This window comes from Podarcis melisellensis, assembly GCF_964234715.1.
Source record: "Podarcis melisellensis genome assembly, chromosome: 2".
Taxonomy (NCBI): domain Eukaryota; kingdom Metazoa; phylum Chordata; class Lepidosauria; order Squamata; family Lacertidae; genus Podarcis; species Podarcis melisellensis.
In genome coordinates this window covers 58,817,157-58,841,647 of record NC_138529.1, presented here as the reverse complement: position 1 = coordinate 58,841,647, position 24,491 = coordinate 58,817,157, and the positions used below count along the sequence as shown (strand labels likewise).

At 42.9% G+C, this 24,491-nt stretch overlaps 1 protein-coding gene across 2 annotated transcripts in view; it reads right to left on the bottom strand.

Annotated features, from left to right (window-relative positions):
- Positions 1 to 16,883: 16,883 nt before the first annotated feature.
- The window catches only part of SPOCK1 (SPARC (osteonectin), cwcv and kazal like domains proteoglycan 1), a 404,411-nt gene continuing 396,803 nt past the window's right edge, over positions 16,884 to 24,491 (bottom strand). The window contains exons 10-12 of one of the 2 annotated variants that reach the window (XM_081893956.1): positions 23,154 to 23,291; positions 20,334 to 20,414; positions 19,967 to 20,102 (exon numbers count right to left, since the gene is read on the bottom strand). In XM_081893956.1, the coding sequence (XP_081750082.1) occupies positions 20,338 to 20,414; positions 23,154 to 23,291 (215 nt within the window). In that variant the 3' untranslated portion in view covers positions 19,967 to 20,102; positions 20,334 to 20,337. Of the gene's footprint in view, positions 20,103 to 20,333; positions 20,415 to 23,153; positions 23,292 to 24,491 lie in introns of both variants that reach the window. The other variant, XM_081893955.1, reaches the window with a different exon arrangement.

Here is a 24,491-nt window from a genome sequence, read left to right as displayed (position 1 = left end):
CAAGAAACAAGGTAACAAATGCTAAATCCCAATCAAACACTGAGTTTTACCTCTTAAAATGTTAACAAAATCAATAGCAGCAGCCACTCGGGTTGTATATGGTTGTGCCTGTCACGGAATTGGGAAAGAACCGTATATTTCTATCTTTCCTTTTGAATTTCCCAAGTCGTTCGAGACGGGCGAATGCAAAGAGCAGCTGATCACCTGTTTTCTCATTTTTTAAACATTTCCCCCCAATTTCCCTCTGAATAGCCAAGCAGTGTGATCTTCAAAGCCTTGCATTGGCTCAGGCTCTGTGGACATAAAAGGGGCTTGCACACAGAGAGGTTTTGAAGCATTCTTCAGCAATACCTAGAGGAGAAGCTTTGAGGCGAGGACAGATTTGAATCAGGAAATAGTGAGGAAAATGCTACTGGCTAGCCCTTTGAAGTGTTCCCCACCCTTTCTCTGAGAATTTCAATGGTTACTTTTTCATTCCCATCTGGAAAGCAATCAAAGTTGGCCATGAGAGACCAGAGCCTTATGTAAAGCTTAACAAATGGCTTCTCTGATGCCATGTACGACAGTCATTTTGAAGATTTTCCCTATTGTGCTTCATCAAGCTCCAGATCAGCTGCAGACACTGCACAGCCTTGGGATGAATGTTGCGGGGAAAGATCTATATAGAGAAATGCACACAATCTAAATAAATGTGTAAAAGCAGAGAACACGTGCCTTGAACCACTTGAAATGCGGAAATGAATGCAGCAGGGAAAGATAAAGTCCTTCACATCCTGATCCTTGCAAATTACCAGGTTCTACACACCCCATGATAGTGGAAAAGGAAATGATAGATTCTAAAAGTCAGATTGTTATTGTTACATACAAGGCTAGGAAGCACTTGTCATCAGCCCACTTGAAACCCAGAGCTATGTAAAAAATGTGTGTATGCAGGAGAAGCTCATCATTTTTGTGTTCCTTTTGTAAAGAAAGCACTTGGTTATGAAACACAAAGATTCTCTTGGGTGTTCCTTATTGAAATAACTAAACGAAGGAGCACGCTTCATCTTAACTTTATCTGATCTAAAGAAATTCAAAGGCTTGGATAATTTTTCAGCCCTGTAAAAACTTATTGAGCTGTTACTTTGGTAACTTGAAATAAAGCTGAACTATAGAAGTATGGGTTAGTTTGTAAGCGAAGTCATAATGCAAGAAACTTACTTAGAAAGCATAACAGCATTGTCAAAGCAACCAGTGAAGGATGTTTTGCTTGTATGGGCTAAGATCCATCTAGTCCAGGAATGGACAATGTGGTGTTTGACTCCAACTCCCATCAGCCCTAGCCAGCATGGTCAGGGAATGGTGACTGAAGTCAAACAGCAGAGGACCACCTCCCCCCATATGAACCAACTTGGACCATGTGAATAATAACCATTTGAGGCTTTTCTTCATGTGCCTCTTCCGTGAGAGGTCTGGAAGGCGGCAATATGAAAATGGGCCTTTTCTGCGGTGGTTCTCTGTTTGTGGGATGTTCTTTGCAGGGAGGCTCACCTGGCCCCTTTGTTGCCTATCTTTAGGTGCTAGGCAAAAACATCCCTCTTCTCCCAGGCATTTAGCTAATTAAACAACCTATGGACTTTCAAAAGTGGGGGTGGGTATTGTTTTTATTTGTTACTATGTTGTATACACTTTTGGTTTTATTTTGTAAACCATCCTGTGATCCTCGGATGAAGAGCTGAACTCTTTTGGCTGTCCCCAGCATCTACCATTCAGACATTGGTGGCTCCATTTAGTTATAATGGTTAAATCACCAATAGCCAGTGATATACCTTTTTCCTATAAATGATTTTTTTTAAAAGAGCAATTTAAGTTAATGGTTATTGTCACATCTTGTGCTACTTAATTGCATAAGTTAACTGAACATGTTACCCTCTTCATGTGAAAACTACACGAGAAGTGACCACATGAGAAGGAGCACTTTAGCTCGGCCCTAGAGATGGACAAATCTGTCGGTCTTGATTTTCCCAATTTTCTCATTTTTCCAACCGTAAATCGAGTTCGCCACATTCCCGCAGCTGTCTGGGTTCTTTTTGGTAACTCGTCTTAATGATAAGAGTATTCTCATTGTGATGGGACGATGAGCTGCTTGTGCGTAAAATGCAAGTCCCTCAGAGTTTGATCAGGCTTTCAAACCTCTGCCTGTGACGGAGCCCCTCCAGCATGGCTGCGTCAATCACTAGTAGAATCCGAAAGTGGCTGCTTTCGGAAACGTTTCCAACATAAAAGCTCCTTAACGGAAACACGTCGTCTGGCCTCTCGGCGTGACAGTTTCCGTCGAGGTGTGGGTGTCCCTATAGGAGGTCCTGAGACCTCCCCACTGGTTTCGCTTGAAGCGTCTCTGAGCCATCCCTCCGACTCACTTTCCCTTGGAGTTCTTGCTCGCCCTCTACTGGTTCCCTCTTCCGCTGCTACTGCTCTCTCACCCTCAGTGAGCCTTTGCGCCTCCGGCGCTTTAGATGTCAGTTCCCTGACATCCACCTCCCCTCCAGGGCCCCCTTCACCCTCTCCCGTCTCCTCTCCTACTGGCGGTGAGGAGGTAAAACCCTTGAAAGAACCTCCCTCATCTTCCGACGTCGCGAACACTTCCTTCCACTTGTTGCTGTTCCTACTCTCTAGGTACTCTTCGTCATCAGAGTCCACTTCCTCTTCCAACTCCGACTCCGCGAACCCTTCCATTTCCTCTTCCTCATCGGTGGTGCCGAAATACTCCCTCCTAAACCTTGCTATCGGCTGAGGTTTCCTCGGGAACCTTTGATGGAACGTTTCTGTTAAAACCTCGTCATTGACTTCCTGCGCACTTACCCAGGTGTTTTCTGACTCCGGTTCCCCTTCCCACGCCACTAAATACTCCACCTGATTTCCCTTCCACCTGGAATCGAGGATTTCCGCTACATGGTTGCGGCGTTCCCTCTCTTCCAAGGCTGGTCCCCTGACGTGCTCCCCTTCACCTCCTCCCCTGTATGGTGACAGTAACGACCTGTGGAACACTGGGTGCAATTTCATGTGATTGGGTAATCGGAGTTTGAAAGCTACCGGGTTGACCTGCTGAATCACCTCAAAGGGTCCCAATCTTCTGGGCCTCAGTTTCTTACAACCCCCTTTGAACGGCAACCCTTGGGTTGACAACCACACTTGATCCCCCACCCTTATGGTTTCACCTTCCCTTCTGTTCTTGTCTGCCTGCTTCTTATATTGTGCCTTAGCCCTTTCTAAGTTGAGCTGGAGCTGCTGATGGATGGCTTCCATCTCTTCTACAAAATGTTCAGCCGCTGGGACGCTCCATCTCTCCCCTCCTTCCCCTGGAAATGCCCTGGGGTGACACCCGTAATTAGCCAAAAAGGGACTCATCCCTGTGGACACATTCTCCGCATTATTGTAGGCAAATTCTGCCAACGCCAACTTTTCGACCCAATCGTTCTCTCTGTCATTGACATAACACCTAAGATATTGTTGAAGAATGCCATTTGCCCTTTCCGCCTGCCCGTTGGTTTCAGGGTGCCGGGCAGTTGAAAAATTGACTTCCACGTGTAACAAGCTCATGAGCTTCCTCCAGAACCTGGAAGTAAATTGTTTGCCTCGATCTGAGATCACCCTCGAGGGAGCCCCGTGCAACCTAAAGATATGTTCCACAAACAACTTCGCCGTTTCTTCCGCTGTGACTGCATGTGAGCATGCTACAAAGTGGCACATCTTAGTTAACAGGTCTACTACTACCATGATGGCTGTTTTCCCCTTGGACCTTGGCAGATCCGTCATAAAATCTATTGATATCGCTTCCCAAGGCCGTTCTGGTGTGGGTAAAGGTTCTAATAACCCTGCCGGCGCCCTTCTTTCCCCTTTGGCTCGCTGACATTGGTCACACCCTCTTACATACTCCCTTACATCTTCCCTCACCTTAGGCCACCAAAATTCCCTGGTAACCAACCACATGGTCTTGTGTTGCCCAAAATGTCCCGCCGTGGGGCTATCATGCAACTGCTTGAGTACTCTCCCCCTCAATTCACCTTCGGGTATATACAGTGCCCCTTTGTAATACAATGCCCCATTTCTTTCCTCAAAACCTCCGGGGCTCTCGCCCTCCCCCCTGAGACCTCTGAGCTTATCCTGGGCATATTCATCATTTTCCGTTTCCTCCACCAGTTCTCGTTGCCCCACCATCGCCGCCCCACACACCCAGCGGTCCTCCGGGATGACATGTCTCTCTTCGATCACCCCCTCCCCTTCCCAATATTCTGGTTTGCGTGAGAGCGCGTCCGCCCTGACGTTTTCTGGGCCTGGCACATAACAAATCTCAAAGTTAAATTTGGAGAATTCCTGTGCCCATCTCACTTGTCGTTGGTTGAGCACTCGAGCTGTTCTCCAATACTCTAAATTTTTGTGGTCGGTGCACACTTGCACCTTGTGTTGTGCCCCAATTAATAAATGTCTCCACCTCCGGAATGCTTCGTGAATGGCAAGTAGTTCCCTGTCATACACCGTGTAATTCCTCTCGGACTTATTCAGCTTCCGCGAGAAGAAGGCACACGGTCTCCACTCCGACGCACTCCTCCCCGGTTGAAGAAGGACCGCCCCTACCGCCCGGTCGGATGCATCTGTTTCCACTCTCATGGGTTTTCGTAAATCCACATGCAGAAGTTGTTCTTCCGAGGCGAAAGCCCTTTTCAGTTCTTCAAAGGCTCGATCCGCCTCTGCCGTCCAAACAAATTTATTCTTGCTGCTGAGACAGTCGGTGATGGGCGCCGTCAAGTGGGCAAAGTTCTTGATGAACTTCCGATAAAAGTTCCCAAATCCCAAGAATCTTTGCACGTCCTTCTTGGTCTTCGGTGTCTTCCATTCCAGTACCGCTTGGACCTTGCCTGGATCCATGGCCAATCCCTTGTCTGACAAGCGGTACCCCAGGAATTCCACCTCCTTGGTATGAAACTGGCACTTCTCCAGTTTCACCCACAGCTGGTTGGCTTGCAGCCTGCCCAACACTTCTCGAACGTCCCTCACATGCTGTTCCTCATTTTCCGAATACACCAACACGTCGTCTAAAAAGGCCACACAATTCTTGTAGAGCAAAGGTCCCAGAACGTGGTTTATAAAAGCTTGAAAACACGCGGAGCCCCCTTGTAGACCGAAGGGCATAACGAGGTATTCAAAGGCTCCCAACGGGGTAAACATGGTGGTCTTCCATTCATCTCCCTTCCTTATGCGTATCAGATTGTACGCCCCCCGCAGGTCCAGTTTTGTAAAAATCTTTCCCTTCCTTACTCTGGTCAAAATGTCATCAATTCGGGGCATAGGGAAAGCCAGGGGCTCCGACACTGCATTGAGGGCCCTGAAGTCACACACCAGTCTCGGTTTGTCTGTGTTCTTTTTGTCCACAAAGAACACTGGGCTGCCCCCCACCGCTCGGGACTCTCTGATGAAACCTCGCTTCAAGTTTTTGTCAATGAACTCCCTCAGCTCCTGCATCTCCCTGTCTGACATGGCGTACAGCTTGCCTACTGGGAGTTGGGCCCCTGGGAGTAGGTTGATTTGACAGTCAAAGGGTCTATGCGGTGGCAGTTTGTCTGCTTCCCTTTCGCTGAATACGTTGCTCAGATCTGCGTATTGCGGGGGCACCTTCCCTTTGTCCATCACTTCCATCCCCGCTAGGGTGACTCTGTCTCCTCCCGAAACCTTCCCCTCCTTGCAGTGTTCTAGGCAATGCGCTGACCCAAAGGAGACCACCCTCTGATGCCAGCCCACTAGCGGATCGTGTAGCGCCAGCCAGCTCATCCCCAAAATGATGGGCGCTCCTCCCAGGATGGCCACATTAAACGCTATCTGTTCGGTGTGCCTTGCCACTCTCATTATCATCGGGACAGTCTGTTGGCTAACTTCTCCCCCCAACAGCTCTCTGCCGTCAATCGTAGTCACCTGCAAGGGGTTACTTAAAGGGATAGTCTGTATCTGGTGCTCAGCTGCAAACTCCTTACTCATGAAATTACAGGAGCTGCCTGAATCCAAAAGCGCCTTGACCTTTAGTGGGTGTCCGTTTGGCAGTTCTAGTAACACCTCTATCACTAAAGCGTGTCTGGGGGGTTCTGGCATGGGCACTTTCATTGCTCTTTGGCCTGGCTGCTGTGCCCCAACGGTGGCAGCCAGGCGTTGGCTTTTACTTGCTCCTTGCCTTCCTCTTCCTTTCCCCCAACAGCTCCTGCCATCCCTTGCCATTCCTTTCTTTGTGGGCAAACTCTGGCAAAGTGCCCTGGCTGTTGGCAGAGATAACATCTCTTGGCGCTCTTTCCCTCCTTTTTCCGCCCTTCACTGGGATTTGAAACTGCGCGCGCCCGCGCTGTTCCAACTTCCATCGGCTCTGCCGGCGGGAAAGGTGGCTCTGGAATGTCTGGAATGCGGAACTCCCTCCAACGGTCTCCTTTCCCTTCCCGCTTTTCCATAGCCCTCGCCTCCTGGCGCGCTCCTATGGCCAGCGCAGATTTGGTTAACTGGTCCATAGACTCCGCCCTGGGGCCCCGGGAAAGCTCATCTTTGACGGTTGAAGAAAGCCCCTCTTCGAAAAGCATTTGGATGGGCTCCGCCGATAGGTCCCACCCCAATTTGTGAATCAACATGGTAAATTCAGTCCAGTACTCACGGACAGATCTGCTTCCTTGCTGGCAAGCCATTAACTGCCTTCGCACCACCCCCTGCTCAATATCGCTGGAAAACATCAGGTCCATGGCACGAAAAAACTTCCTCGTGTCCTTTAAGATCTCATTATTCGCTGCCATCAGGGGTCTAACCCAATCTTTCGCCCCGGATTCGAGATGGCCAATCACATACGCCACTCGCGATTCCTCATCGGGGAAGTCATCAAACTGCAAGTTTAGAGCGTATTGCATCTCTGTTCTAAAGGCATGATAGTTCCTGGGATCCCCCCCGAATTTCTGCACCAATCCTGGCACCTTTCTGGCGAGCGGGGTGGTTTTCTCCTTTCCCTTTTCTGCATCCTGAGCCCTCCTCTCCTCAAGCCTCGCCGTTTGCAGCGCCAACTGGATCTCCAACGCCCTGTACCTTTCTTCCAGGCTTGGACCTCCTCCAGCTGCTCCTGCTTCCCCGGTTCCGGCTGGATTGCTCATGATGCTTCTCCCTGCACAAGCTGGCTTTCGGAGACTTTCGGATTGCTGTGATGGGACGATGAGCTGCTTGTGCGTAAAATGCAAGTCCCTCAGAGTTTGATCAGGCTTTCAAACCTCTGCCTGTGACGGAGCCCCTCCAGCATGGCTGCGTCAATCACTAGTAGAATCCGAAAGTGGCTGCTTTCGGAAACGTTTCCAACATAAAAGCTCCTTAACGGAAACACGTCGTCTGGCCTCTCGGCGTGACAGTTTCCGTCGAGGTGTGGGTGTCCCTATAGGAGGTCCTGAGACCTCCCCACTGGTTTCGCTTGAAGCGTCTCTGAGCCATCCCTCCGACTCACTTTCCCTTGGAGTTCTTGCTCGCCCTCTACTGGTTCCCTCTTCCGCTGCTACTGCTCTCTCACCCTCAGTGAGCCTTTGCGCCTCCGGCGCTTTAGATGTCAGTTCCCTGACACTCATCTTAAATAGATTTTCAATAAATATTTTGCAAGCTGCTTTAAACTTTTGGAAGGGAAAACACACATATTTATAAAATAAATGAAATAAGACTGGCAAGTTGACAGTAAGGTGAAGACTGAGAATCATTTTCATTGAGTGACCCTAAGTTGTAGTAGTTTAGAGAAAATAAGAAATCTATTATTTTTACAGTTCTTAATTTTTCAAACTTCTGTTTATGTTCTCCCTTAGTCTGTCAAAATTTTAAAAAACCAACCAACCAACCAACCAACCAACCAACCAACCAACTGCTTTTCCTATACTTCAAGGGGAGATGTTCTGAACTCTTGAAGAGCCTGATGATGCTTTCTCTATCTTTTTCACCTGGAGATGGGTGGCAAATAGATTGTGGGACTTCGGCACTTTAGCATAATGCTGCATACCAAACCACAACCCTACTACACTAAAAGGAGTTAGATAAGGCAATGAAATTAATATGATCAGAGATTACTCTATTTCTGTTGCTTTAAAGTGTGGTGTGAATGTAGACAGTTTTCCCCCTGATGTATCCTGCCAACATGTTTCATTCAGGGGCAAAAGGTTTCCTGCATATTTGTTTTGCTCTAAAAGCACCAGGTCTTTGAATTCCATACTGAGCTCCAGAATGAATCATGCTGTCAAAATTCATGCAATAGGAACAAATTGTGTTCACCAAGAATGAATCTTAGTGATATAATTGATAAACTTGACAATATGGGGAAATAATTGAAAAAGCTGGAAGGGAACTTAGAGGATAGATGAGGAAAATGGGAGAGTAATGAGCATTTGTAAATAAAACCCACAAACAATAAATTCAAATTACAGATTGACAAGCTGGAAATAATCAGTGCATTTTGTTAAGCTAAGGCATGCTGCTCCTTCAGGGAAACCCCAGCTTGGAAAAGTATTGGAAGAGCATTCAGGACGAGAATAAGAATGAGGGAACTTTCTTGTGGGCTTTTCTAAATGTCAGGCACGAGCCAGCCGGCAAGTGTCTGATTTAGCTCTTGGCATCTCTCCTTAAATAACTTAGCTTGCATAATAAAAGCAAAGGTGCTGTCAGTCCCTTTTGCTTCTGTCAATGTCCAATCAATCAGTGCCGCTTTTTGCTAGTTTTTGCATGAAAAGTAGTTGGTAGAGAAAGAACTGATTGGCGCTTTGGCTAGTCTCTCTAATGCAGCTGCTTTAAGTGAACGAAGCCTCGGTCCTATATTTACTAACTTGAACTCAGTGAGACTTACGTCTGAGTAGACATGTATATGAGTGCATTGCTAATTAGGCAAACTAGACCTTACACAATAGATGCATGTTACCATCTCCCAAAGAGTATTTTTTTCTTTTAACAAAAACATCTGTGGAAGGCGGCAAACATTAGTCAGCATGTAGCACAGAGGGCTTGTATTGATTCCATAGTAGTTTTTGCCCAGTATATAATTAGTGGTATGGTGGTATGGACAACCAGTATAGACTGCTCATTTGATGCTGGCTTTTGTGTGCATAACTAACCTCAATATTTCCATCACTTTTCATGACAAAGGATGGCATTCAACTAATGAGTTCTCCCCCTCCTGGTGCGCCCCTGTGCCCCCCAAGATTGGCGTGAGGACAACTGCTGGAAGAGCATGGCAGGGTAGAAGGGGGGGGGGGATCGCTCTGGCAAGCCCAAATTCTTGCCCTGACAGAATAATTTGCCTTAGTGTAACATTTAATTCCCCCTAAAGGCTCTGTGCCTGTAACAAAATTCACTATATGTATTTGAAAGAACCTTTATTTAATCCCCAATTAGGTTCTCACAATTGTTGTGGTTTGGGCTTCTCCATTGGAATCATTTAGAATGTGAGAGTAGCAAATCTCTTTAGTACAATATAACAAACATTTTGAACAGCTTTGACAGGTTTTTGCTTTGGGGAGCAGTTTGGATGCTCTTACAGTTTGGCAATTTACATATATTTGACATGTATTTTTGTTACTAACAGCTGAAAAACAGCTAAGAACAAAACTGAAGGTGAGTTTATGACTAAGTTTTATCAATGAAGCTCACAAGAAGGTAATATTTATTTTTAATTTTGTGCTTATAATACATTCCAGTGTGATGAAATCAAGAAGATAGCCCCCTGAAAGAAACAAGGACTGACTATAGCAGAGGTCATATCTGGTGACCTCCAGATATTTTGGGCTACGAATCCCAGCATCCTTGACCATTGGCCATGCTGAGTCGGGCTAATAGGAATTGTAGTTCAAAACATATGGAAGGTACCATGTTGGGATGAGTGTGTTAGGTCTGCCTCCATCATTGTTTAGGTCATTCTCCAAATCACAGTGAAGAAAATTCTGAAGTTGGGAGCCTCCTGTACTCCTGAGAGCTCCCCACATGCTTTAAAACTCTGGTTTTCCAGAACGATGAAAGAGGGGCAGAAGCAGCGCACTCCCTGAGTTGGAGGGCAACCAAAAGAATGGTGGAGTGGAATTAGGCACATGTCTCCACTTCCTCCCTCATGTGTTTTGTTTGAGGCAAGTATAGAATTCTTGGAAAGGGCTTCAGTCTTTGTCTCCTACATAAACACACACAAGGGACCCATGAAACGGTCTGCCGAATAGCCTGTTACCTACCTGCAACTGCCACCACTGCTATCAACACTACTAGCCATGCCACTGTAGCTCTTCATTACTTGACAGAATTTATGTTTTTAGCACTGCTGTGCCAACCTAAGATCTGTGGGCAGCAAGCTAGGCTTCTCTGAGGAGCAGCAGAATCAAGTGGGTGCTGGCAAGCAGTGGGGCTGTTGCTGCAGAGCTGGCCTGACCTGCAATAAAACCTGTCTTTCCCATTGCTGTGCCCACCACAGATCTAAACTGCTTAGTGCTGAGACTTGCTTTTTCAATTTTATAAAATGATTCCAAATATTCAAACAAACTAACAGCCAGCAAAATAAATAGTTATATTTTGTAATTATTAATAGGAGGTAAATATGTTTTACCTATTTTTCCTCTGTACATGTAGGTGAGCATGCATGTAAAACCCATTGACAACTGGATAGTTTTTGGTCAGATTGGGGCCTGACCAGAGCAATTGTTCTGTTTCTGTACTTTTCTGTGTCAAAACTGTTCTGTATTTCCCTGCATTACCTTTTTGTCCATGGACTTTGCAAAAAGTGGGGCTGTTGAAAATGTTGCTTGCAGAGCACAGAGGATATCTAAATTGTTCGTTGTTAAAAAAAAAAAAAGAAAAACCTCCAACATTGTGCTTTAAGTTCAAAATTTCATTTAAGCTTTTCTTTTTAATCCTACGTTGCTCCCCAAATTCTTCAGAACTCTGCAGGCAGTGTTTTAGATAGCTTCACATTGTAAGACCTCCTAGAAACCTGTAAAGGAGGCTTGTAACAACCTGCAACAGGGAAAAAGCCGCCATGTGAAAGATGTCAGCAAGCTTTAAAATTTTTAGCCAAGAATGCACACCACTCTGGAGGAGGGTTATAGACATACACTTTCCCAACTTTACTTGGATATGCCAAGGGAATTGAACCTGTGAGCTTTTGCATGCAAATCACGCACTTGAGCTAGAGCCCTTTCCTCCTGCTTTGAATAACATGCCTTTTATCAATCAAGGTGGGTGGGTTTTACCCACTAGCAATTAATTTCCAGGTGAGAGGAATTGGCATTCTCCAGCACAGATCATGAAGTCATTCTGTGCAGTTCATGTGCATTGCAGCACCCACACCCAGAAACAAATTGCTTACTTTAGTTATACTATTTTCATTATAAGCTGGTAATGCAGCATAGGTTTTCCCTTGCAATGCTAATCTTCCTAGTGGGGGATTCTTGAAGTGTTTTTTTTTCTTTTTTTAAAAAGGCATTAACTTCAGTCCAGCTAAAGAAAGCCTTATGTATAAGCTAGAGGGATGTGAAAACTATCAGCCCTATTTGTGGGTAGAGAAGCTGCCAGAACAGTCATTATACACAGTACTGAGCTTGATAAAGTAATGGTTTAACTCAGTATAAGGGAGTTCCCCCAGTTTGTTTCACCAGAGCTACATGCATGGAGCAGTTCTAGTGATGTTGGTATGCATAGTTAAATAAAGGCCAGTGTAGATATGTTCAATTTCACAAAGTGCCAACAAATTGTAGTAACAGGGTCTCCATCTGTCTTCCAGGTTAAGCGAGGCATGGATTGCTATAACTTGGAGGGTAGTTTGGTCCAGATCTTGCCTATCTTTACTTCATACCACTACATTAGAGCATATTTTTCACTCTAGACAAAGTGGTGAATGCTACTTCATTATATTCCAGAAATTTAACAAAACAGAAGTCAGACAATGGGGACTCGCAGACAAATTAAAATTTATTGAGACAGACAAAAATGCAACTACTTAGTACTACAATTCAGCATTTACAATTAACCAAGGAAATCAGCAACATGTTCACATTCCATTTAAATCTTCATGGGGGAAAAAGCATTCATAATTTACTATGCTACTCTAATTAACTATGATATTGTACATTCCATCTACAGTAGGGACATAAAACTTAAACACTTAATATCTGGATCTCTCCTTACAACGCTACACATTAAACAGTAACGGACATCAGCAGCATTGAGAAAAGTATAAAAAGACCAAATACCACCTACTGTAGAAAGGGCTCTTTGATGTGTATTAACAGTACAAAGCAGTCTGTGCAATAAAAGAAAACTGAATGGCAGAAAGAAGAGTCTGCAGTGAAAGCCATCAAATTTCTATGGAAAAAAAGAGTCTAATACTGGGAGTTCTGGTGGTCTGTTGCAAATAATGACCCTAGATTTAGTGGACACAATCCAGCCAAATTTAATGAGTTCCCATTGATTTTAGTGGGAGAAAATTAACCACATGCTTAACACTGCCATTAACTAACATCAGTGTGACTTAAACGTCTTAACTTTGGCTGGCTGGTGTTCTATGTCATTTGCTACCTGGAGAAAATGGTATGAAATTTCTAATATTGAAGTATTGACTAGCAGATTGTGTTGCTTCTTATGTGACTGTTGCATGTGAAGTACTGTTACATATAAACACATAGGCAACAATTCAACACAGAGGCGAAGGTTTGATCCTACGTACGTTCACTTGGAAGTCCTACTAAATCAATGCAACATATTCTAGTGTGCATAGAATTGTCCCTTAGCTATGTTTTAACTCCACAGAAATCAATGGGTTTATCTCACCTAATTCTGTGCTGGATTGCGGACACAATGTAGTTTTAAATCAGGTGTGAAAGAATTCAAAGCGCAATGGAGGCTAGAAGTGAACAGATGTTACCTTTTGTGAAATCTGTAAAAAGAACACACTGAAGCGCAATACAAAAACCTAACAAGGCTCCAAAATATATATTTTTTTGTAAAGTATCATGAAAAGAATAGGATGCATCCCTCAAAGCTAACTTCCTTGAAAGTCATTTAAATACAGGGAATGATTGGCTTGAAGACTGCAGAGTAACCTTGTTCTTTTTGGTGCTGGACGGTTTTTTTTCCATTGCCCATAACTTTTTGGAAGGTCAGTAATTTGAAGGAAATGCAGTATTTTAGCTTCCAATGGAACCAGAAATTTAAGTCAAGCTGTAGGCAAGTTAAAAGCTTTAGATTGTCATAAGGGAGAAATAGAATAGGTAATTCTGCTGTGGGATATAAGAGCCAGTGGCTCTACTGTATACTGCATTAAAGGCCTTACTTCTTTAACATTTTAATGATCACTTTTTTTTCTTGAGGCATGCTGTGAAATGGGGTGGGGAGAAAGCAATAAGAACTCTGAAATATGAATATGATACTTGCATTAACCATGTTGACTTTTGTATTAATTATGAACAAATATGGTGGCCAAGAATTTGACAAAGATTCTGATTACCAGTGTTGTTGATATTCTGGTTTACGGGTTTATAAAATAATTCCATTGGATTATCAAGATTTGTTTTCAAATCAACCTTTTTATTGTATAGGCATTTCCAGAAAACCAACAGGCGTAATTATGGAGAGGGTTGTTTGTTTTCTTAAATAGCAAGATCAACCCCGCCATATCATGGTCCATGGAGGCATCAGACCTTCTCTGAGAGAGGGAGAACTGATGTTGGATGCACTCTCCCTGCCATTGCAGAAACCTCCGTGGTACTTGCTCCACTAATGTTACTGATTCGTAGGGCTGAAAAGGGTGTGTGCTAGAGGTGAATTGGAGCTGTGCTGGGGGGCAAATTAAGGGAATTTACGATCTGAAGAATACATAGATTTCCAAGAAGCCTGACATGCCCCTGAATCATGGATAGTCACGAGACCTGTCCCTTTTCAGTGAGCTGTGAAGAATTGAAAATGATACAGCATGTATTCAAATAAGTACTCAAGTCATTTTTTAATCCTTGAAAAGATACTGGATTGACTCCAACAGATGTTCACTTGCACAACAGGATTTCAACTTTTGCTCCTCCCACTCCATAGTCACCTGTTGTTGTTGTTGTTGTTATTATTATTATTAATTAAATTTGTATTCTGACCTGTACCTGTAGATCTCAGTGAGGTTCACAGCATAAAATCATACACACCTCCCATCTCCCTTTGGAGCAGATTTTGGGGGAACATGGGTGTGGGAGGAGAGGAAGGGGAAGTCTTGCTGTCTGAACAGGGCCCTGCTCACACAACATTGAATTACACTGTTGTGATTAATGTATTCTGAATTGCAGACTGGATGCTTTGTTGAGCTAACAAGGTAAGTTTATTGCATGGTGATTGACGGAAAAACAACAACGCTATTTTGAGTTGTAGTTTGTGAAAATGGTCAAAACCATCCACCCTTCATAAAGAATGAAGATGCTGTTCCAAATGACGTTTCTGATATGTAGAAATATGCAACCATTTGCTTGGCATTGATTTTAGGAATCTTTTTCAATAAGCACTTGAGTTTTTTCACTTAGGCTGAGAGCTTTGCACAACATAACTTATCAGATGAAGGCAATTCTCATGCAACAGTATATAGCATGAGCTGACTATGGCCACATTCTGTAATCAAATGCACATACTGAATGCCACTAATTTAGATGAAGTAAATCTCTGCTCTGATCCATAATGTATTAGATTATGTTACATTTGGTTTCTTATGACCCTTCTCACTGGTGGAATAGTAAACCCTTTGAATTCACATTTTATATTACTAATATTGAGAAGTGGAAATGCATACTTCACCAGAAGTAGTAAGGATGAACCATGGCATGTATTCCACAGTTCAAGCACCAGTTGGTAGTGATATGGCATGCCTAATTCATGTTCCCAAATAATGTTAAGATGAAAGCCACGTCTGCACTTGAGTTTTTAACATTTTATTTTTGGTTCAGCAGTGCAAGCTACTGAACTGGGGAAGTATTAAGGAGGCTGGGGCTGCCAAACTGAAAGTGAACCCCCCCCCCATGTTAACCACCATTTTTACTTTCCTTTATAGTAGATTCTTGCATTACTTTTAAACAGTGTCTAATAAAAATGTATATTGGAAAACAATATTCCCCCAGCCTCTGAGCTCGAATAGATATGCTGTGCCTTGTTTTCTGTTCAGATAAACATCAAGAACATCTTGAAGTAACATTAAGGTTATTCATGTTTGGATAGGAGAGCATAGCCCTTCATAAATGTGCATAGCTATTTAATTTTACTGCTTTTGTTGTGAGGGAACTGGTGAATCTGATGAGCTTGGGAAATATATATGCTGGGTGGAATTCCCATCATTCCCAACCACTGGCCATGCTGGCTGGGACTGATGGGAGATGGAGTCCAGCAACAGCTGGGGGGGGGGGGGGCTACATTAGCTACTTCTGTGCTTCACAGTGTCTTGCAAATTTGGCATTGGATTTTCTGTGTGCTTTTTACTTTCTCATGCACCATCATTATGTATACATGCAATGACATCCAAAAAGGTGGAAGCTGGATTCTATGCATGGGTCACCTTTGCTGGCTGCAATATATATACTCTGACTAGAATTAAAAGGATAAAGTCAGTTGATATGAAAATTCCTGCAGTCTTTGCAGTTTAGTATGTGGAGCTGCCACTAAGATTAGTAGATAATTGTATGTAGCTTACTGATCTTTTAAAAAAATGATTTAAATGAAACAGAGATGGAAAGCTGCACTTTCCGAGATTGCTACGAGGTAGGCGAAAAAACCAAAAAGCCTAATGCCAAATGGAAAAATTCCTACCAGGCCCCCAGGATAACCAGGAATGAATCGCGACGGGAAGACAAAGAGTGAGGCCGAGGAGGGGCTGGCGCTGCAGTATTAAGGCTGCTGTACACGCCCCCTCGGAGGCACCTGGTTGGGTGCCTGCCGATGGGCCTGGGCGCCAGCCAGGTGAGTGGGAGGCAGGGGGCTAACGCCCCCTGCTAGAGGCGGGCCTCAGGCTCCCACCCACAACCACTCCCCTCTCTTCAGGAGGAGAGTCTTTATCATGAAATCGATGACACTGCAACTTTTCATTGCCTCTGAAGGCACCACTTCATTCTGCTTCTCTGGCATGGCTATAGTATTTTTCTAAGGGCTTTACTACAAAGGATTCATTTTTCCTTCAAATGCTATTGAGAATCTGACAAAATTGTAGGTGTGTCTCCAATTGCTGATGCTTCAGGTTTTCCACCTTTAGTTACAATAATAAATGGTATTTTTGTACCTCACCCTTTTCTGATTTTAATATTTTTCTCTCCAGACAAACAGAAAATCAAATGGCAAGAATTTTAGAGAATGATTATAGTCTGCAGACAAAGCTCAGTTTGATTCGTCTTTAAGAGCTTATTTTTAAATGTACTAACTCTCAGGGAGATTATTGAATCTAAGGACATTGCCTGTTTTCAGTTTTGCTAATGAATTCTATACCGATATGTATGAAGTAATCTATATTATCATGGGTTTGCTTGGGAGTGGGGAATTGCTGGGAAATAATTTGAAATGATTCTTAAAAGAAAAAACAACCAAAAACTTTGTGTTGGTTAATTTTTATACATACAAATCCCATATGAACAAAAGTCATAGTGTTTAAGACAGTGAGCCCAGCAATTAAGCAACATCAGAGGAGGCAGGGATTATGGGGTTTTGTGTGTGTTTATGTGTAATGAGATTAATTCCATCATTAACACCACAACTGACTTTAAGATTTAATCTGCAGGGTTGTTGTTTTTTACCCACATAAATAAAATGTCCCTGCTCCAGAAATTAAATGTCTCCTGTATCCTGTTGAAATCGGTAGAATAGGTTAGGTATGGTATGGCTAATTTAAGTCTTTTTTATTGATTTCAATAGGACTTGGCTATGTTTTGGAGCTGAAGAAGGCAGATCAGTTGGGAAAGACCCATGTGAGTGCCTCACCCATGTGATTTCAATCTTCACACACACCCCAGCAATGATGGACTTCACCAGAAAGCAGCTGCATTCACACTGCTCTGCGTGCGTAACAAGAACAAAGGCTCAATGGAAACTTTATCGTAAGTATATAAAAGATAATAGCACTTCTCTGCAACCACAGTGAATTTGACTTCTACAGGTTTTATTAAATTAAGTAGGTAAGCAGTATGGTGAAAATGATAGCTATGTTGCAGCTTCTAATTGGACGGTATTACAGTAGGTGACTTTTATTGTATACTAGTCCAGCCAGTGTTCAAATACAGCTTAATAGTGCACCCCAGAAAACCCATATTCTTAAAACATTAATCCCCATTAATCTCATGTAACTTACTTTCAAGTGTGAGCTCTGGACTCTGAGGTGCTTTGTGAACATGGTAACTCACAGGAGTGGAGTAGTCGTATACCGGCAGCTGCTCCCTACCCCTTAATGTGTTGTAGCTGGCCTATTAAGGATAGCTACATGGCTTTACTTGGAGACGGGCAAAGTTGAGGAAGAGCAGGGCATCCACAGCTTCCTTGCATGACAGCCTATGTCCTTTTACAATAGCAAGGAATGGACAGTGCATTCCTCAATGAGGATTGGGATAGAGGTCAACTGGCAATTAGGGCAGAGCCCAATGGCTTCATTCACCAGGCATTGGATCCTACTTTAAGCACAACAGCACAGGACACAATTTGCATCACTATGGCTAAAGAAGACAGAAAGGCCAAAGCAATTGTGTGGATTTTCTTCAGTGGAACTGCAGAGTTTTTAAGTGTGTATGATGTACATTTATGGATTGTAGCAGTGGCACCTTTAAAAGTCAAAGGACAACCAGCTTACTTAATTACTGGAATCCATTGAGCTCAGGGTTTCAGGCTAAGGCTGTATATCTGGGAGGTAACTTCTCAGCTAGATATTATAATTTCACAAAGCCAGTAAATTTAGGATGCACTTGTTGGGAATATTAAAACAAACTGAAATGTAATATTAACATCATGACATTTGGCATTCTGAAGGGTTCATTAACAAACCAGACCTTGTGTTAAAATGAATTGTTAAAAAACAGCAACCCCAGACTTCATCACACCAGAAGCAAAAGGCATAAACAAACAAGAGCACCACACATAGCAAACAATAGTCTGAGGATAGATGCCATTGTGCAGCCGCCTGAAAACTGTATAGAAATTCACACTAAAAAATTAGCACTTTCTCACAGAAATATAAGCTTTCTTTAAAGTGTACAGGCCATGTTCAGTTCTGGTAGAACAGCACTATAATTGCCCTGATCAACAAAAGTGGTATGGTCCTTAGTGTTTGCAGAATTTAAGACCTATCTGGCATTTATTTCCTTCCATTTAATGAGAAAAAGATGGGGCTTGTTACAAATCCATCTTTTCCCTCCCAACCAATCATAGATGCTCATCATGTTTTGTCCTTGCGTGGACAGCTAACATAATAAAAGGTCTGCAATGGCAAATTCATTTTCCCACACTGAATGGCAATGGGGAACAATGAGATGCTGCTATGGAGATATAACTATGTGGAATATTTTAATCACATTCTCTTCTGGTTCATATGTGTAAGTATTACATGTCATATTAACCAGAAGTGATATTAACCAGAAACGCAACTGCCTAAAGATGTTTACTTTTTTAAAACAGAGCAAATAAATATCAACAATTTAAAATAAAGGGAAGACAGCTTATTACTGCTGATGGTTAGTGCCTCTGACAGCTTCAGCACTTCCAAATGAGGATTCATTTAGAGTAAATGAAGAAAAAGCGTTTTCAGCAAAACCAGTGGTATGCTATCCAGGAAGCAGAGGCAGCTTGCATAGCATTAGTGCAAACTTGATCAAAGCAAAATCCAAGACTTGCAAGCCTGCAAAAACGATTGTAAAGAAATGCATTTGCAAAGCATTCCTTTTCCACATGTTTTGAAAGGCCATTCCAGGCTTGTTTCCATTGCTAAAAGTTGTGTGCAAACTATACCAATCATCAAGATCATGATGCTTAACTTAAAGTGAACTAATTTTGATTAAACAGTCATCTGAGATCTTATCCTGCACTCCTGGTGTGGGGGAGAACTTTCATTGAGTTCTGCTAAAATAAGACAGTGGTTCTGCCAACCATGTTAAAGAAAAAGGAGGAGGAACTAAAATGGAATTATTTCTGACTTAAAGCAGTGGGTGACCAAATCAGAATGTTAAGGCGATTTTGATATTTTCAAACATGTTCCAGATGGCGAGACAGAAAACCCCCCAACCCTACCTGCTTTTAACATTAAAGTAGCAAAACCACAAAAACAAATGGCACAATTAAAAAAGATCAAGTAATTGAAAACTTTAGTTCTGGTAACATCAGAAGAGCCCAGTGCTTGGATGTGCTGACCCTCTTGCTATGTTCCATATTCCATTTTTATAAAAGACGCATGTGAGCAGATTAAGCTATGAAAGTCACCATGTCAGTAAAATAGAACAATGCTTACAATTATGCCAAAAAATAGCTAGTCAGGTGGGAAAGCTGTCTTCCAAATTAAACACAGTGTACTAAATTAAATTGAGTGGAGAGATAATTGCTTCCATCCAGCAGTTTGCTGGCCACAAGAGCTCCAATGCACATGAGTGTGCCAAGTCCCACATGTGCAAGGAGCTCCCACATGTGAAAGGTCTTCCCCAGTTCACTTCAATGTCAGGTTCAGCTCTGCATGCTCATCTCCATTGTGCTTGTGGAGTTACGCCCAGCAGTAAAGTGAAAGGGAAGCTCAATTGTAAGGGATACCTGTGTGCATATTGGAATGCCCAAACGGGTTTAAATTGAGCTCCATATGCAATGCCTGATGTTTCAGTTACCATTGCAGAGATACGAAATGACTTGTGATATTGTGCAAAACATGAGTCCTCAGAGTTATGGGAACTACCATATATAGCCAATTTCATCCTCCTTGTCGTCATCTTCATCTTCATCATCATCATTAGCTGCTCTTACATGGATCTTCTGTTTCCCTTCTTGGTCCTTTTTTGCTGCTTCATGTTCCTCTTCCAGATCATCCAATAATATCACTGATCCACCACTACCGAAATCCCCTGAGGTTTCTTGCTCCTCTTCTGCAACCGGGAAGAATTCACAGTTATACTTTAAGCCCAATTTTCTATCAAAACATGTCAATGTTCTCATTATTTAAACTATTTAATTCATCCCTCCCCCCTAACATGTATGTTTTTTAAAAATAAAATAAATAAATAAATAGTAAAACATTTTTACACAGTAAGTCTTCTACTACACCCACAAAACCACACGTTTTCAGGAGGAAGCAATAGCTGAAGACAGAACCTTACATCTCTAAATTGTTGGTTCAAATCCATTCCAGGTCAATGGTGACTGAAAGACACCACCATCTGATGAGTGTTCGAAGAGATCTGAAATGAGTTGGTGGTCTCAGTAAATTGCGTACCTCATAAAAACCTCACCACAAACATCACCAAGTGATATCTTTGTTTCTGTCCTGATATTGTCCAGAAAAATTTGGAATGTAAATTGGCCTAGAAAATCTCATAGTGCCTGGTGTGGTCCTGCCAGCTGAGACAAATAAGGGCTTACATTTGGAAAGGTCCATTTCTATTGCCTCAAAATAACCAGGCTGATTTGATTGTCACTTTACTTGTTCATTTAACTCGGTGTTTTGATTTTTTTGTTTTTGTTTACCTTTATTGGTATAAGTTTAAACAATAAAATCATACAAAGTCATCCAAATGCATTAATAATCCAAACACATACAATATATAAAAGGCTTGGTGTTGCTAATAGGTGACAATAAATGTTCTTTCTGGGCAGCCAAAGGTGATTAGGTGGCAAATTTTCATGTGCAATGTTGACTTAAGTCGTAATAAGGCTATTGAAACTGACACCTTGCTATTCTGATGTCATTATATACTCCTGTGAGTCTACTAGATTTTTGTTTTTTTTCCAAATTTGGTAGGTCCTTGGCATTCAAACAATGGGTTCCTTGGTGCTCCCACCACTGCCCATTTCCTCCCACATTGTGAACTTGTAGAGGTGTGCTGAATGTGCTATGGGGCACACCAGCAACTATTCAGGTCTGGTCCTGTGCTGTGCCCCTTTGAAATGTGCTCTGCCTCAGTAATGAGTCCCATAATTCTTTGAAGTACAAAGGAGTCTCATGGCAGATACACATACAGTATATCCCTTCTCTTGTAGACAACTGGATGTGTAAAGGGTTCTCAAAAGGAAGTTAGAATGCTACTACCTTTCTTTTCTCTAGCATTTTTGGGAACGAAGAGCATACCACTAGAATTACAGTGGTACCTCGCAAGACGAAGTTAATTCGTTTTGCTAGTTTTTTGTCTTGCGAAGCACGATTTCCCATAGGAATGCATTGAAAATCAATTAATGCGTTCCTATGGAAACCGCTTGCCGGGCTGGCGGTGCGGAGAAGGGCTTTTCTCCCCACCGCAAGCCTTCAGGACAGGTCCGGGAACAGAGCGGAAGGTGCGCTGCGCTTCTCCTCTGTTCCCAGAGCTTGGGGGGCTTGCGGTGAGGAGAAGGGCTTTCCTCCCCACCGCCAACATTCAGAACAGCATTCTGAATGTTGGCGCTGGGAAGGAAAACACTCCTCCCACCGCAAGTCTTCAGGACAGGTCCGGGAACAGAGGGGAAGGCGCGTTGCGCTTCTCCTCTGTCCCCGGACCTGTTCTGAAGGCTGGCGGTCCACCACCAGCCTTCAGAACAGCCATCCGAAGGCTGGCACGGGGAGAAGGTCTCTCCGCCCCACCGCCAGCCTTCGGAGCAGCCTTCCGAAGCCTGGCGGGGGGAGGAGGTCTCTCCGCCCCAGCGCCAGCCTTCGGAGGAGGTCCGAGGACAGTGGGGAAGACGTGCTGCGCTTCCCCGCTGTCCCCGGAGATTTCCCTATGGGCTTTCGTCTTGCGAAGGAAGCCCATAGGGAAATTCGTCTGGCGAAGCACCTCGAAAAACGGAAAACTCTTTCTTCTTGCGAGTTTTCCGTCTTGCGAGGCATTCGTCTTGCGAGGTACCACTGTATTTTCAGTACTTGAATTCTGAAGATGAAATGTCATGCCTGAAACTTTTATTTATAGGAACTTCAGGGCTTCAAATAAGACTATAGCTATCAAAATTAGGGTTATCGAAACTGGATGAATCTGCCCATTTCCACTCCACATCAATTCCACGTTTCCATTAATTCTATTTTATCCTGCTTCTGCATTTGTCTATAGGGTTGCTATTGTTGTTTTTCATATTTAAATATGCATATTATCACAATGTACACATTTCTAAAGAAACTTACCTAAAAATATGCATTATAAAAATTCATTTGGGTTGTTTTGAGCTGAGAACGGCATTGCAAAATTCAGAGAACTGCAAAATCTGAAGTCTTATTACATTATGACCTGTGTATTAGTTCTCCTGGAGGTACAAATTCGGTCAGTTCACTTAGAAATGCAGACCAAATGTAATTCTCCTCTATCCCTACATGTTTGTAGCACTTGGCTTTTAAAAGTTCCAAAAAGACATTTTTCTTATGCCAAGGTGTTTCATTATAAACTCATTTTCTCCACTAGAAGAGCTGTATAAAGAGCTGTAGCGATTGCCATATACAGCACACATTTATATTATGTGTACATGAGCTCCTTGTGGGGTAATTTCAGCAGCAATTGTTTGTTCAGATTAAACCTCCATGGGAAAAATGCGATCTATATCACAGATAAGTATTTCTTTCAAAAGGCAGCCCTGATGAACAGGACTCCTTAATTTTGTGCTTTCTGTTGCAGGGAGCAACATGTGGATTTTTAAATTTTGGATTTTTAAATGATCAGCCGGCAATAACTTCCTAGCCAGAATATTTTTTTTAGCAGTACAAACTACTGCAGTTTGTAAGCTGGTGAGAAAAAAACATCAAATGCTTTTGTCAATTTCGTATTGTCACACTTATTCAGGAAGAGAGCTTACTTGTATGAGCACATTTGTATTATAAATATGAAGGCCTGAAGATTCTTGTCATGATGGCTAATAGGTTTCTCTTTTTGCCATTCTGTAGACTCATAGTCAGGCTTGCAGCAGCAGGCAAGGGCTCTCACAACACTCATTCTTATTTTATCTGAGAAAAGCATGCCATTACTCACCACAGCTAACAGTCCCTTGCTTCCTTGAGCCAGCTATCTCATTTCCATACTTATCAACACACCAACATTGCCCAGTACTTCCATGACACTGAGTTGCTTTGTAATATCCTTCCTCATTGCACCGTGGAATGAAAGTTCCTAGGGATAGCAAATGGTGCCCTTGTCAATAATACAAATACTTGTAGAGCTAAGCAGGAAGATAATGTCTGGCCCTGACGTTCAAGGAGGGCTTTCTTTGACTGTTTGCACAGCAGGTTGAAATGGTCAGGCATACTGTTTCTCTCTCTCCCTCCCCCCGCCCACCACCATCAGTTCTTTTGTCAGTAAGGTTCTTCCACACAAATAGCATTTAGAAGAGACTGTGAGGGTGCAAAAGGGCTGCAATTCAAATTGTTATCTTGAAATAAAGAAAAACAACAACAACCCTAAAGTGCCTTCATTTTATAAGAAGTGCAGTGACAACAACTGGTTCTGTTTATCATTGTGGCTCTCTGTTCCTCTCTCACGAAAGCTGATATTTCTGCCTCAGCTTCAACGGATTCAGTGCAAATGTACTTGCATAAATTTAAAACAAACCACGTCTACTTGAAGATCAGTTAGAAGAATATTGAGCATGGGTTTTATATAGCAGTTTCCATCATCTACTGTTTGCTTCTGTTACAGGCACATAAGAGCAGACTTTTACTGGGTCTGGCTATATCTGAGAAAATACCTAGCACCTTTGTTAGAGAGATACTACTTGATTTACTACTCAAAATAAATAAAAGGCTTCCTTCACCAGTACTGTAGATCAATGCATCTCTGCAATGTGCACACATAACATCAAAAGGGCTATTTTATTCCATTTCACATGGATGAAGAATATCTGAGGCGTTATGTACACTGGCATTAACAGCCATTGGCCCACCTTTCTGAGGAGTTGCCTGTGGTGATTTAAAGGGACCATGTCTGATTTTGCAGGTGCTGACCTATACTGTGGAAGGAATAGGTTTAAGGAATGTGGAAGAGCTACATCCTCAGATCAGGATGGCCCAAGGGAAGGGGATGAGTAGCTTAGCAAAAATTATTTCCTCCTCATTGTTATCTTCCTCATGGTGAGGGCCCCAGGTGCAGGAGTCATGACAGCTATAACTGCAGTTCATTTAGGTATCACATCATGCATGCATTAGTTATTCGTCTACCAATTTGTTGCAAATGACCATTAAGAAAGTTTGCCCCTGGGCTATACGGATTAATAAATTTGATCTCATGAATAATGGGAATGCCTCATGGGCTTAATGTAGCTTCCTAGTAACAGCAATGGAATACCTTTCTACACTATTTTCATTGTTAAGTTCT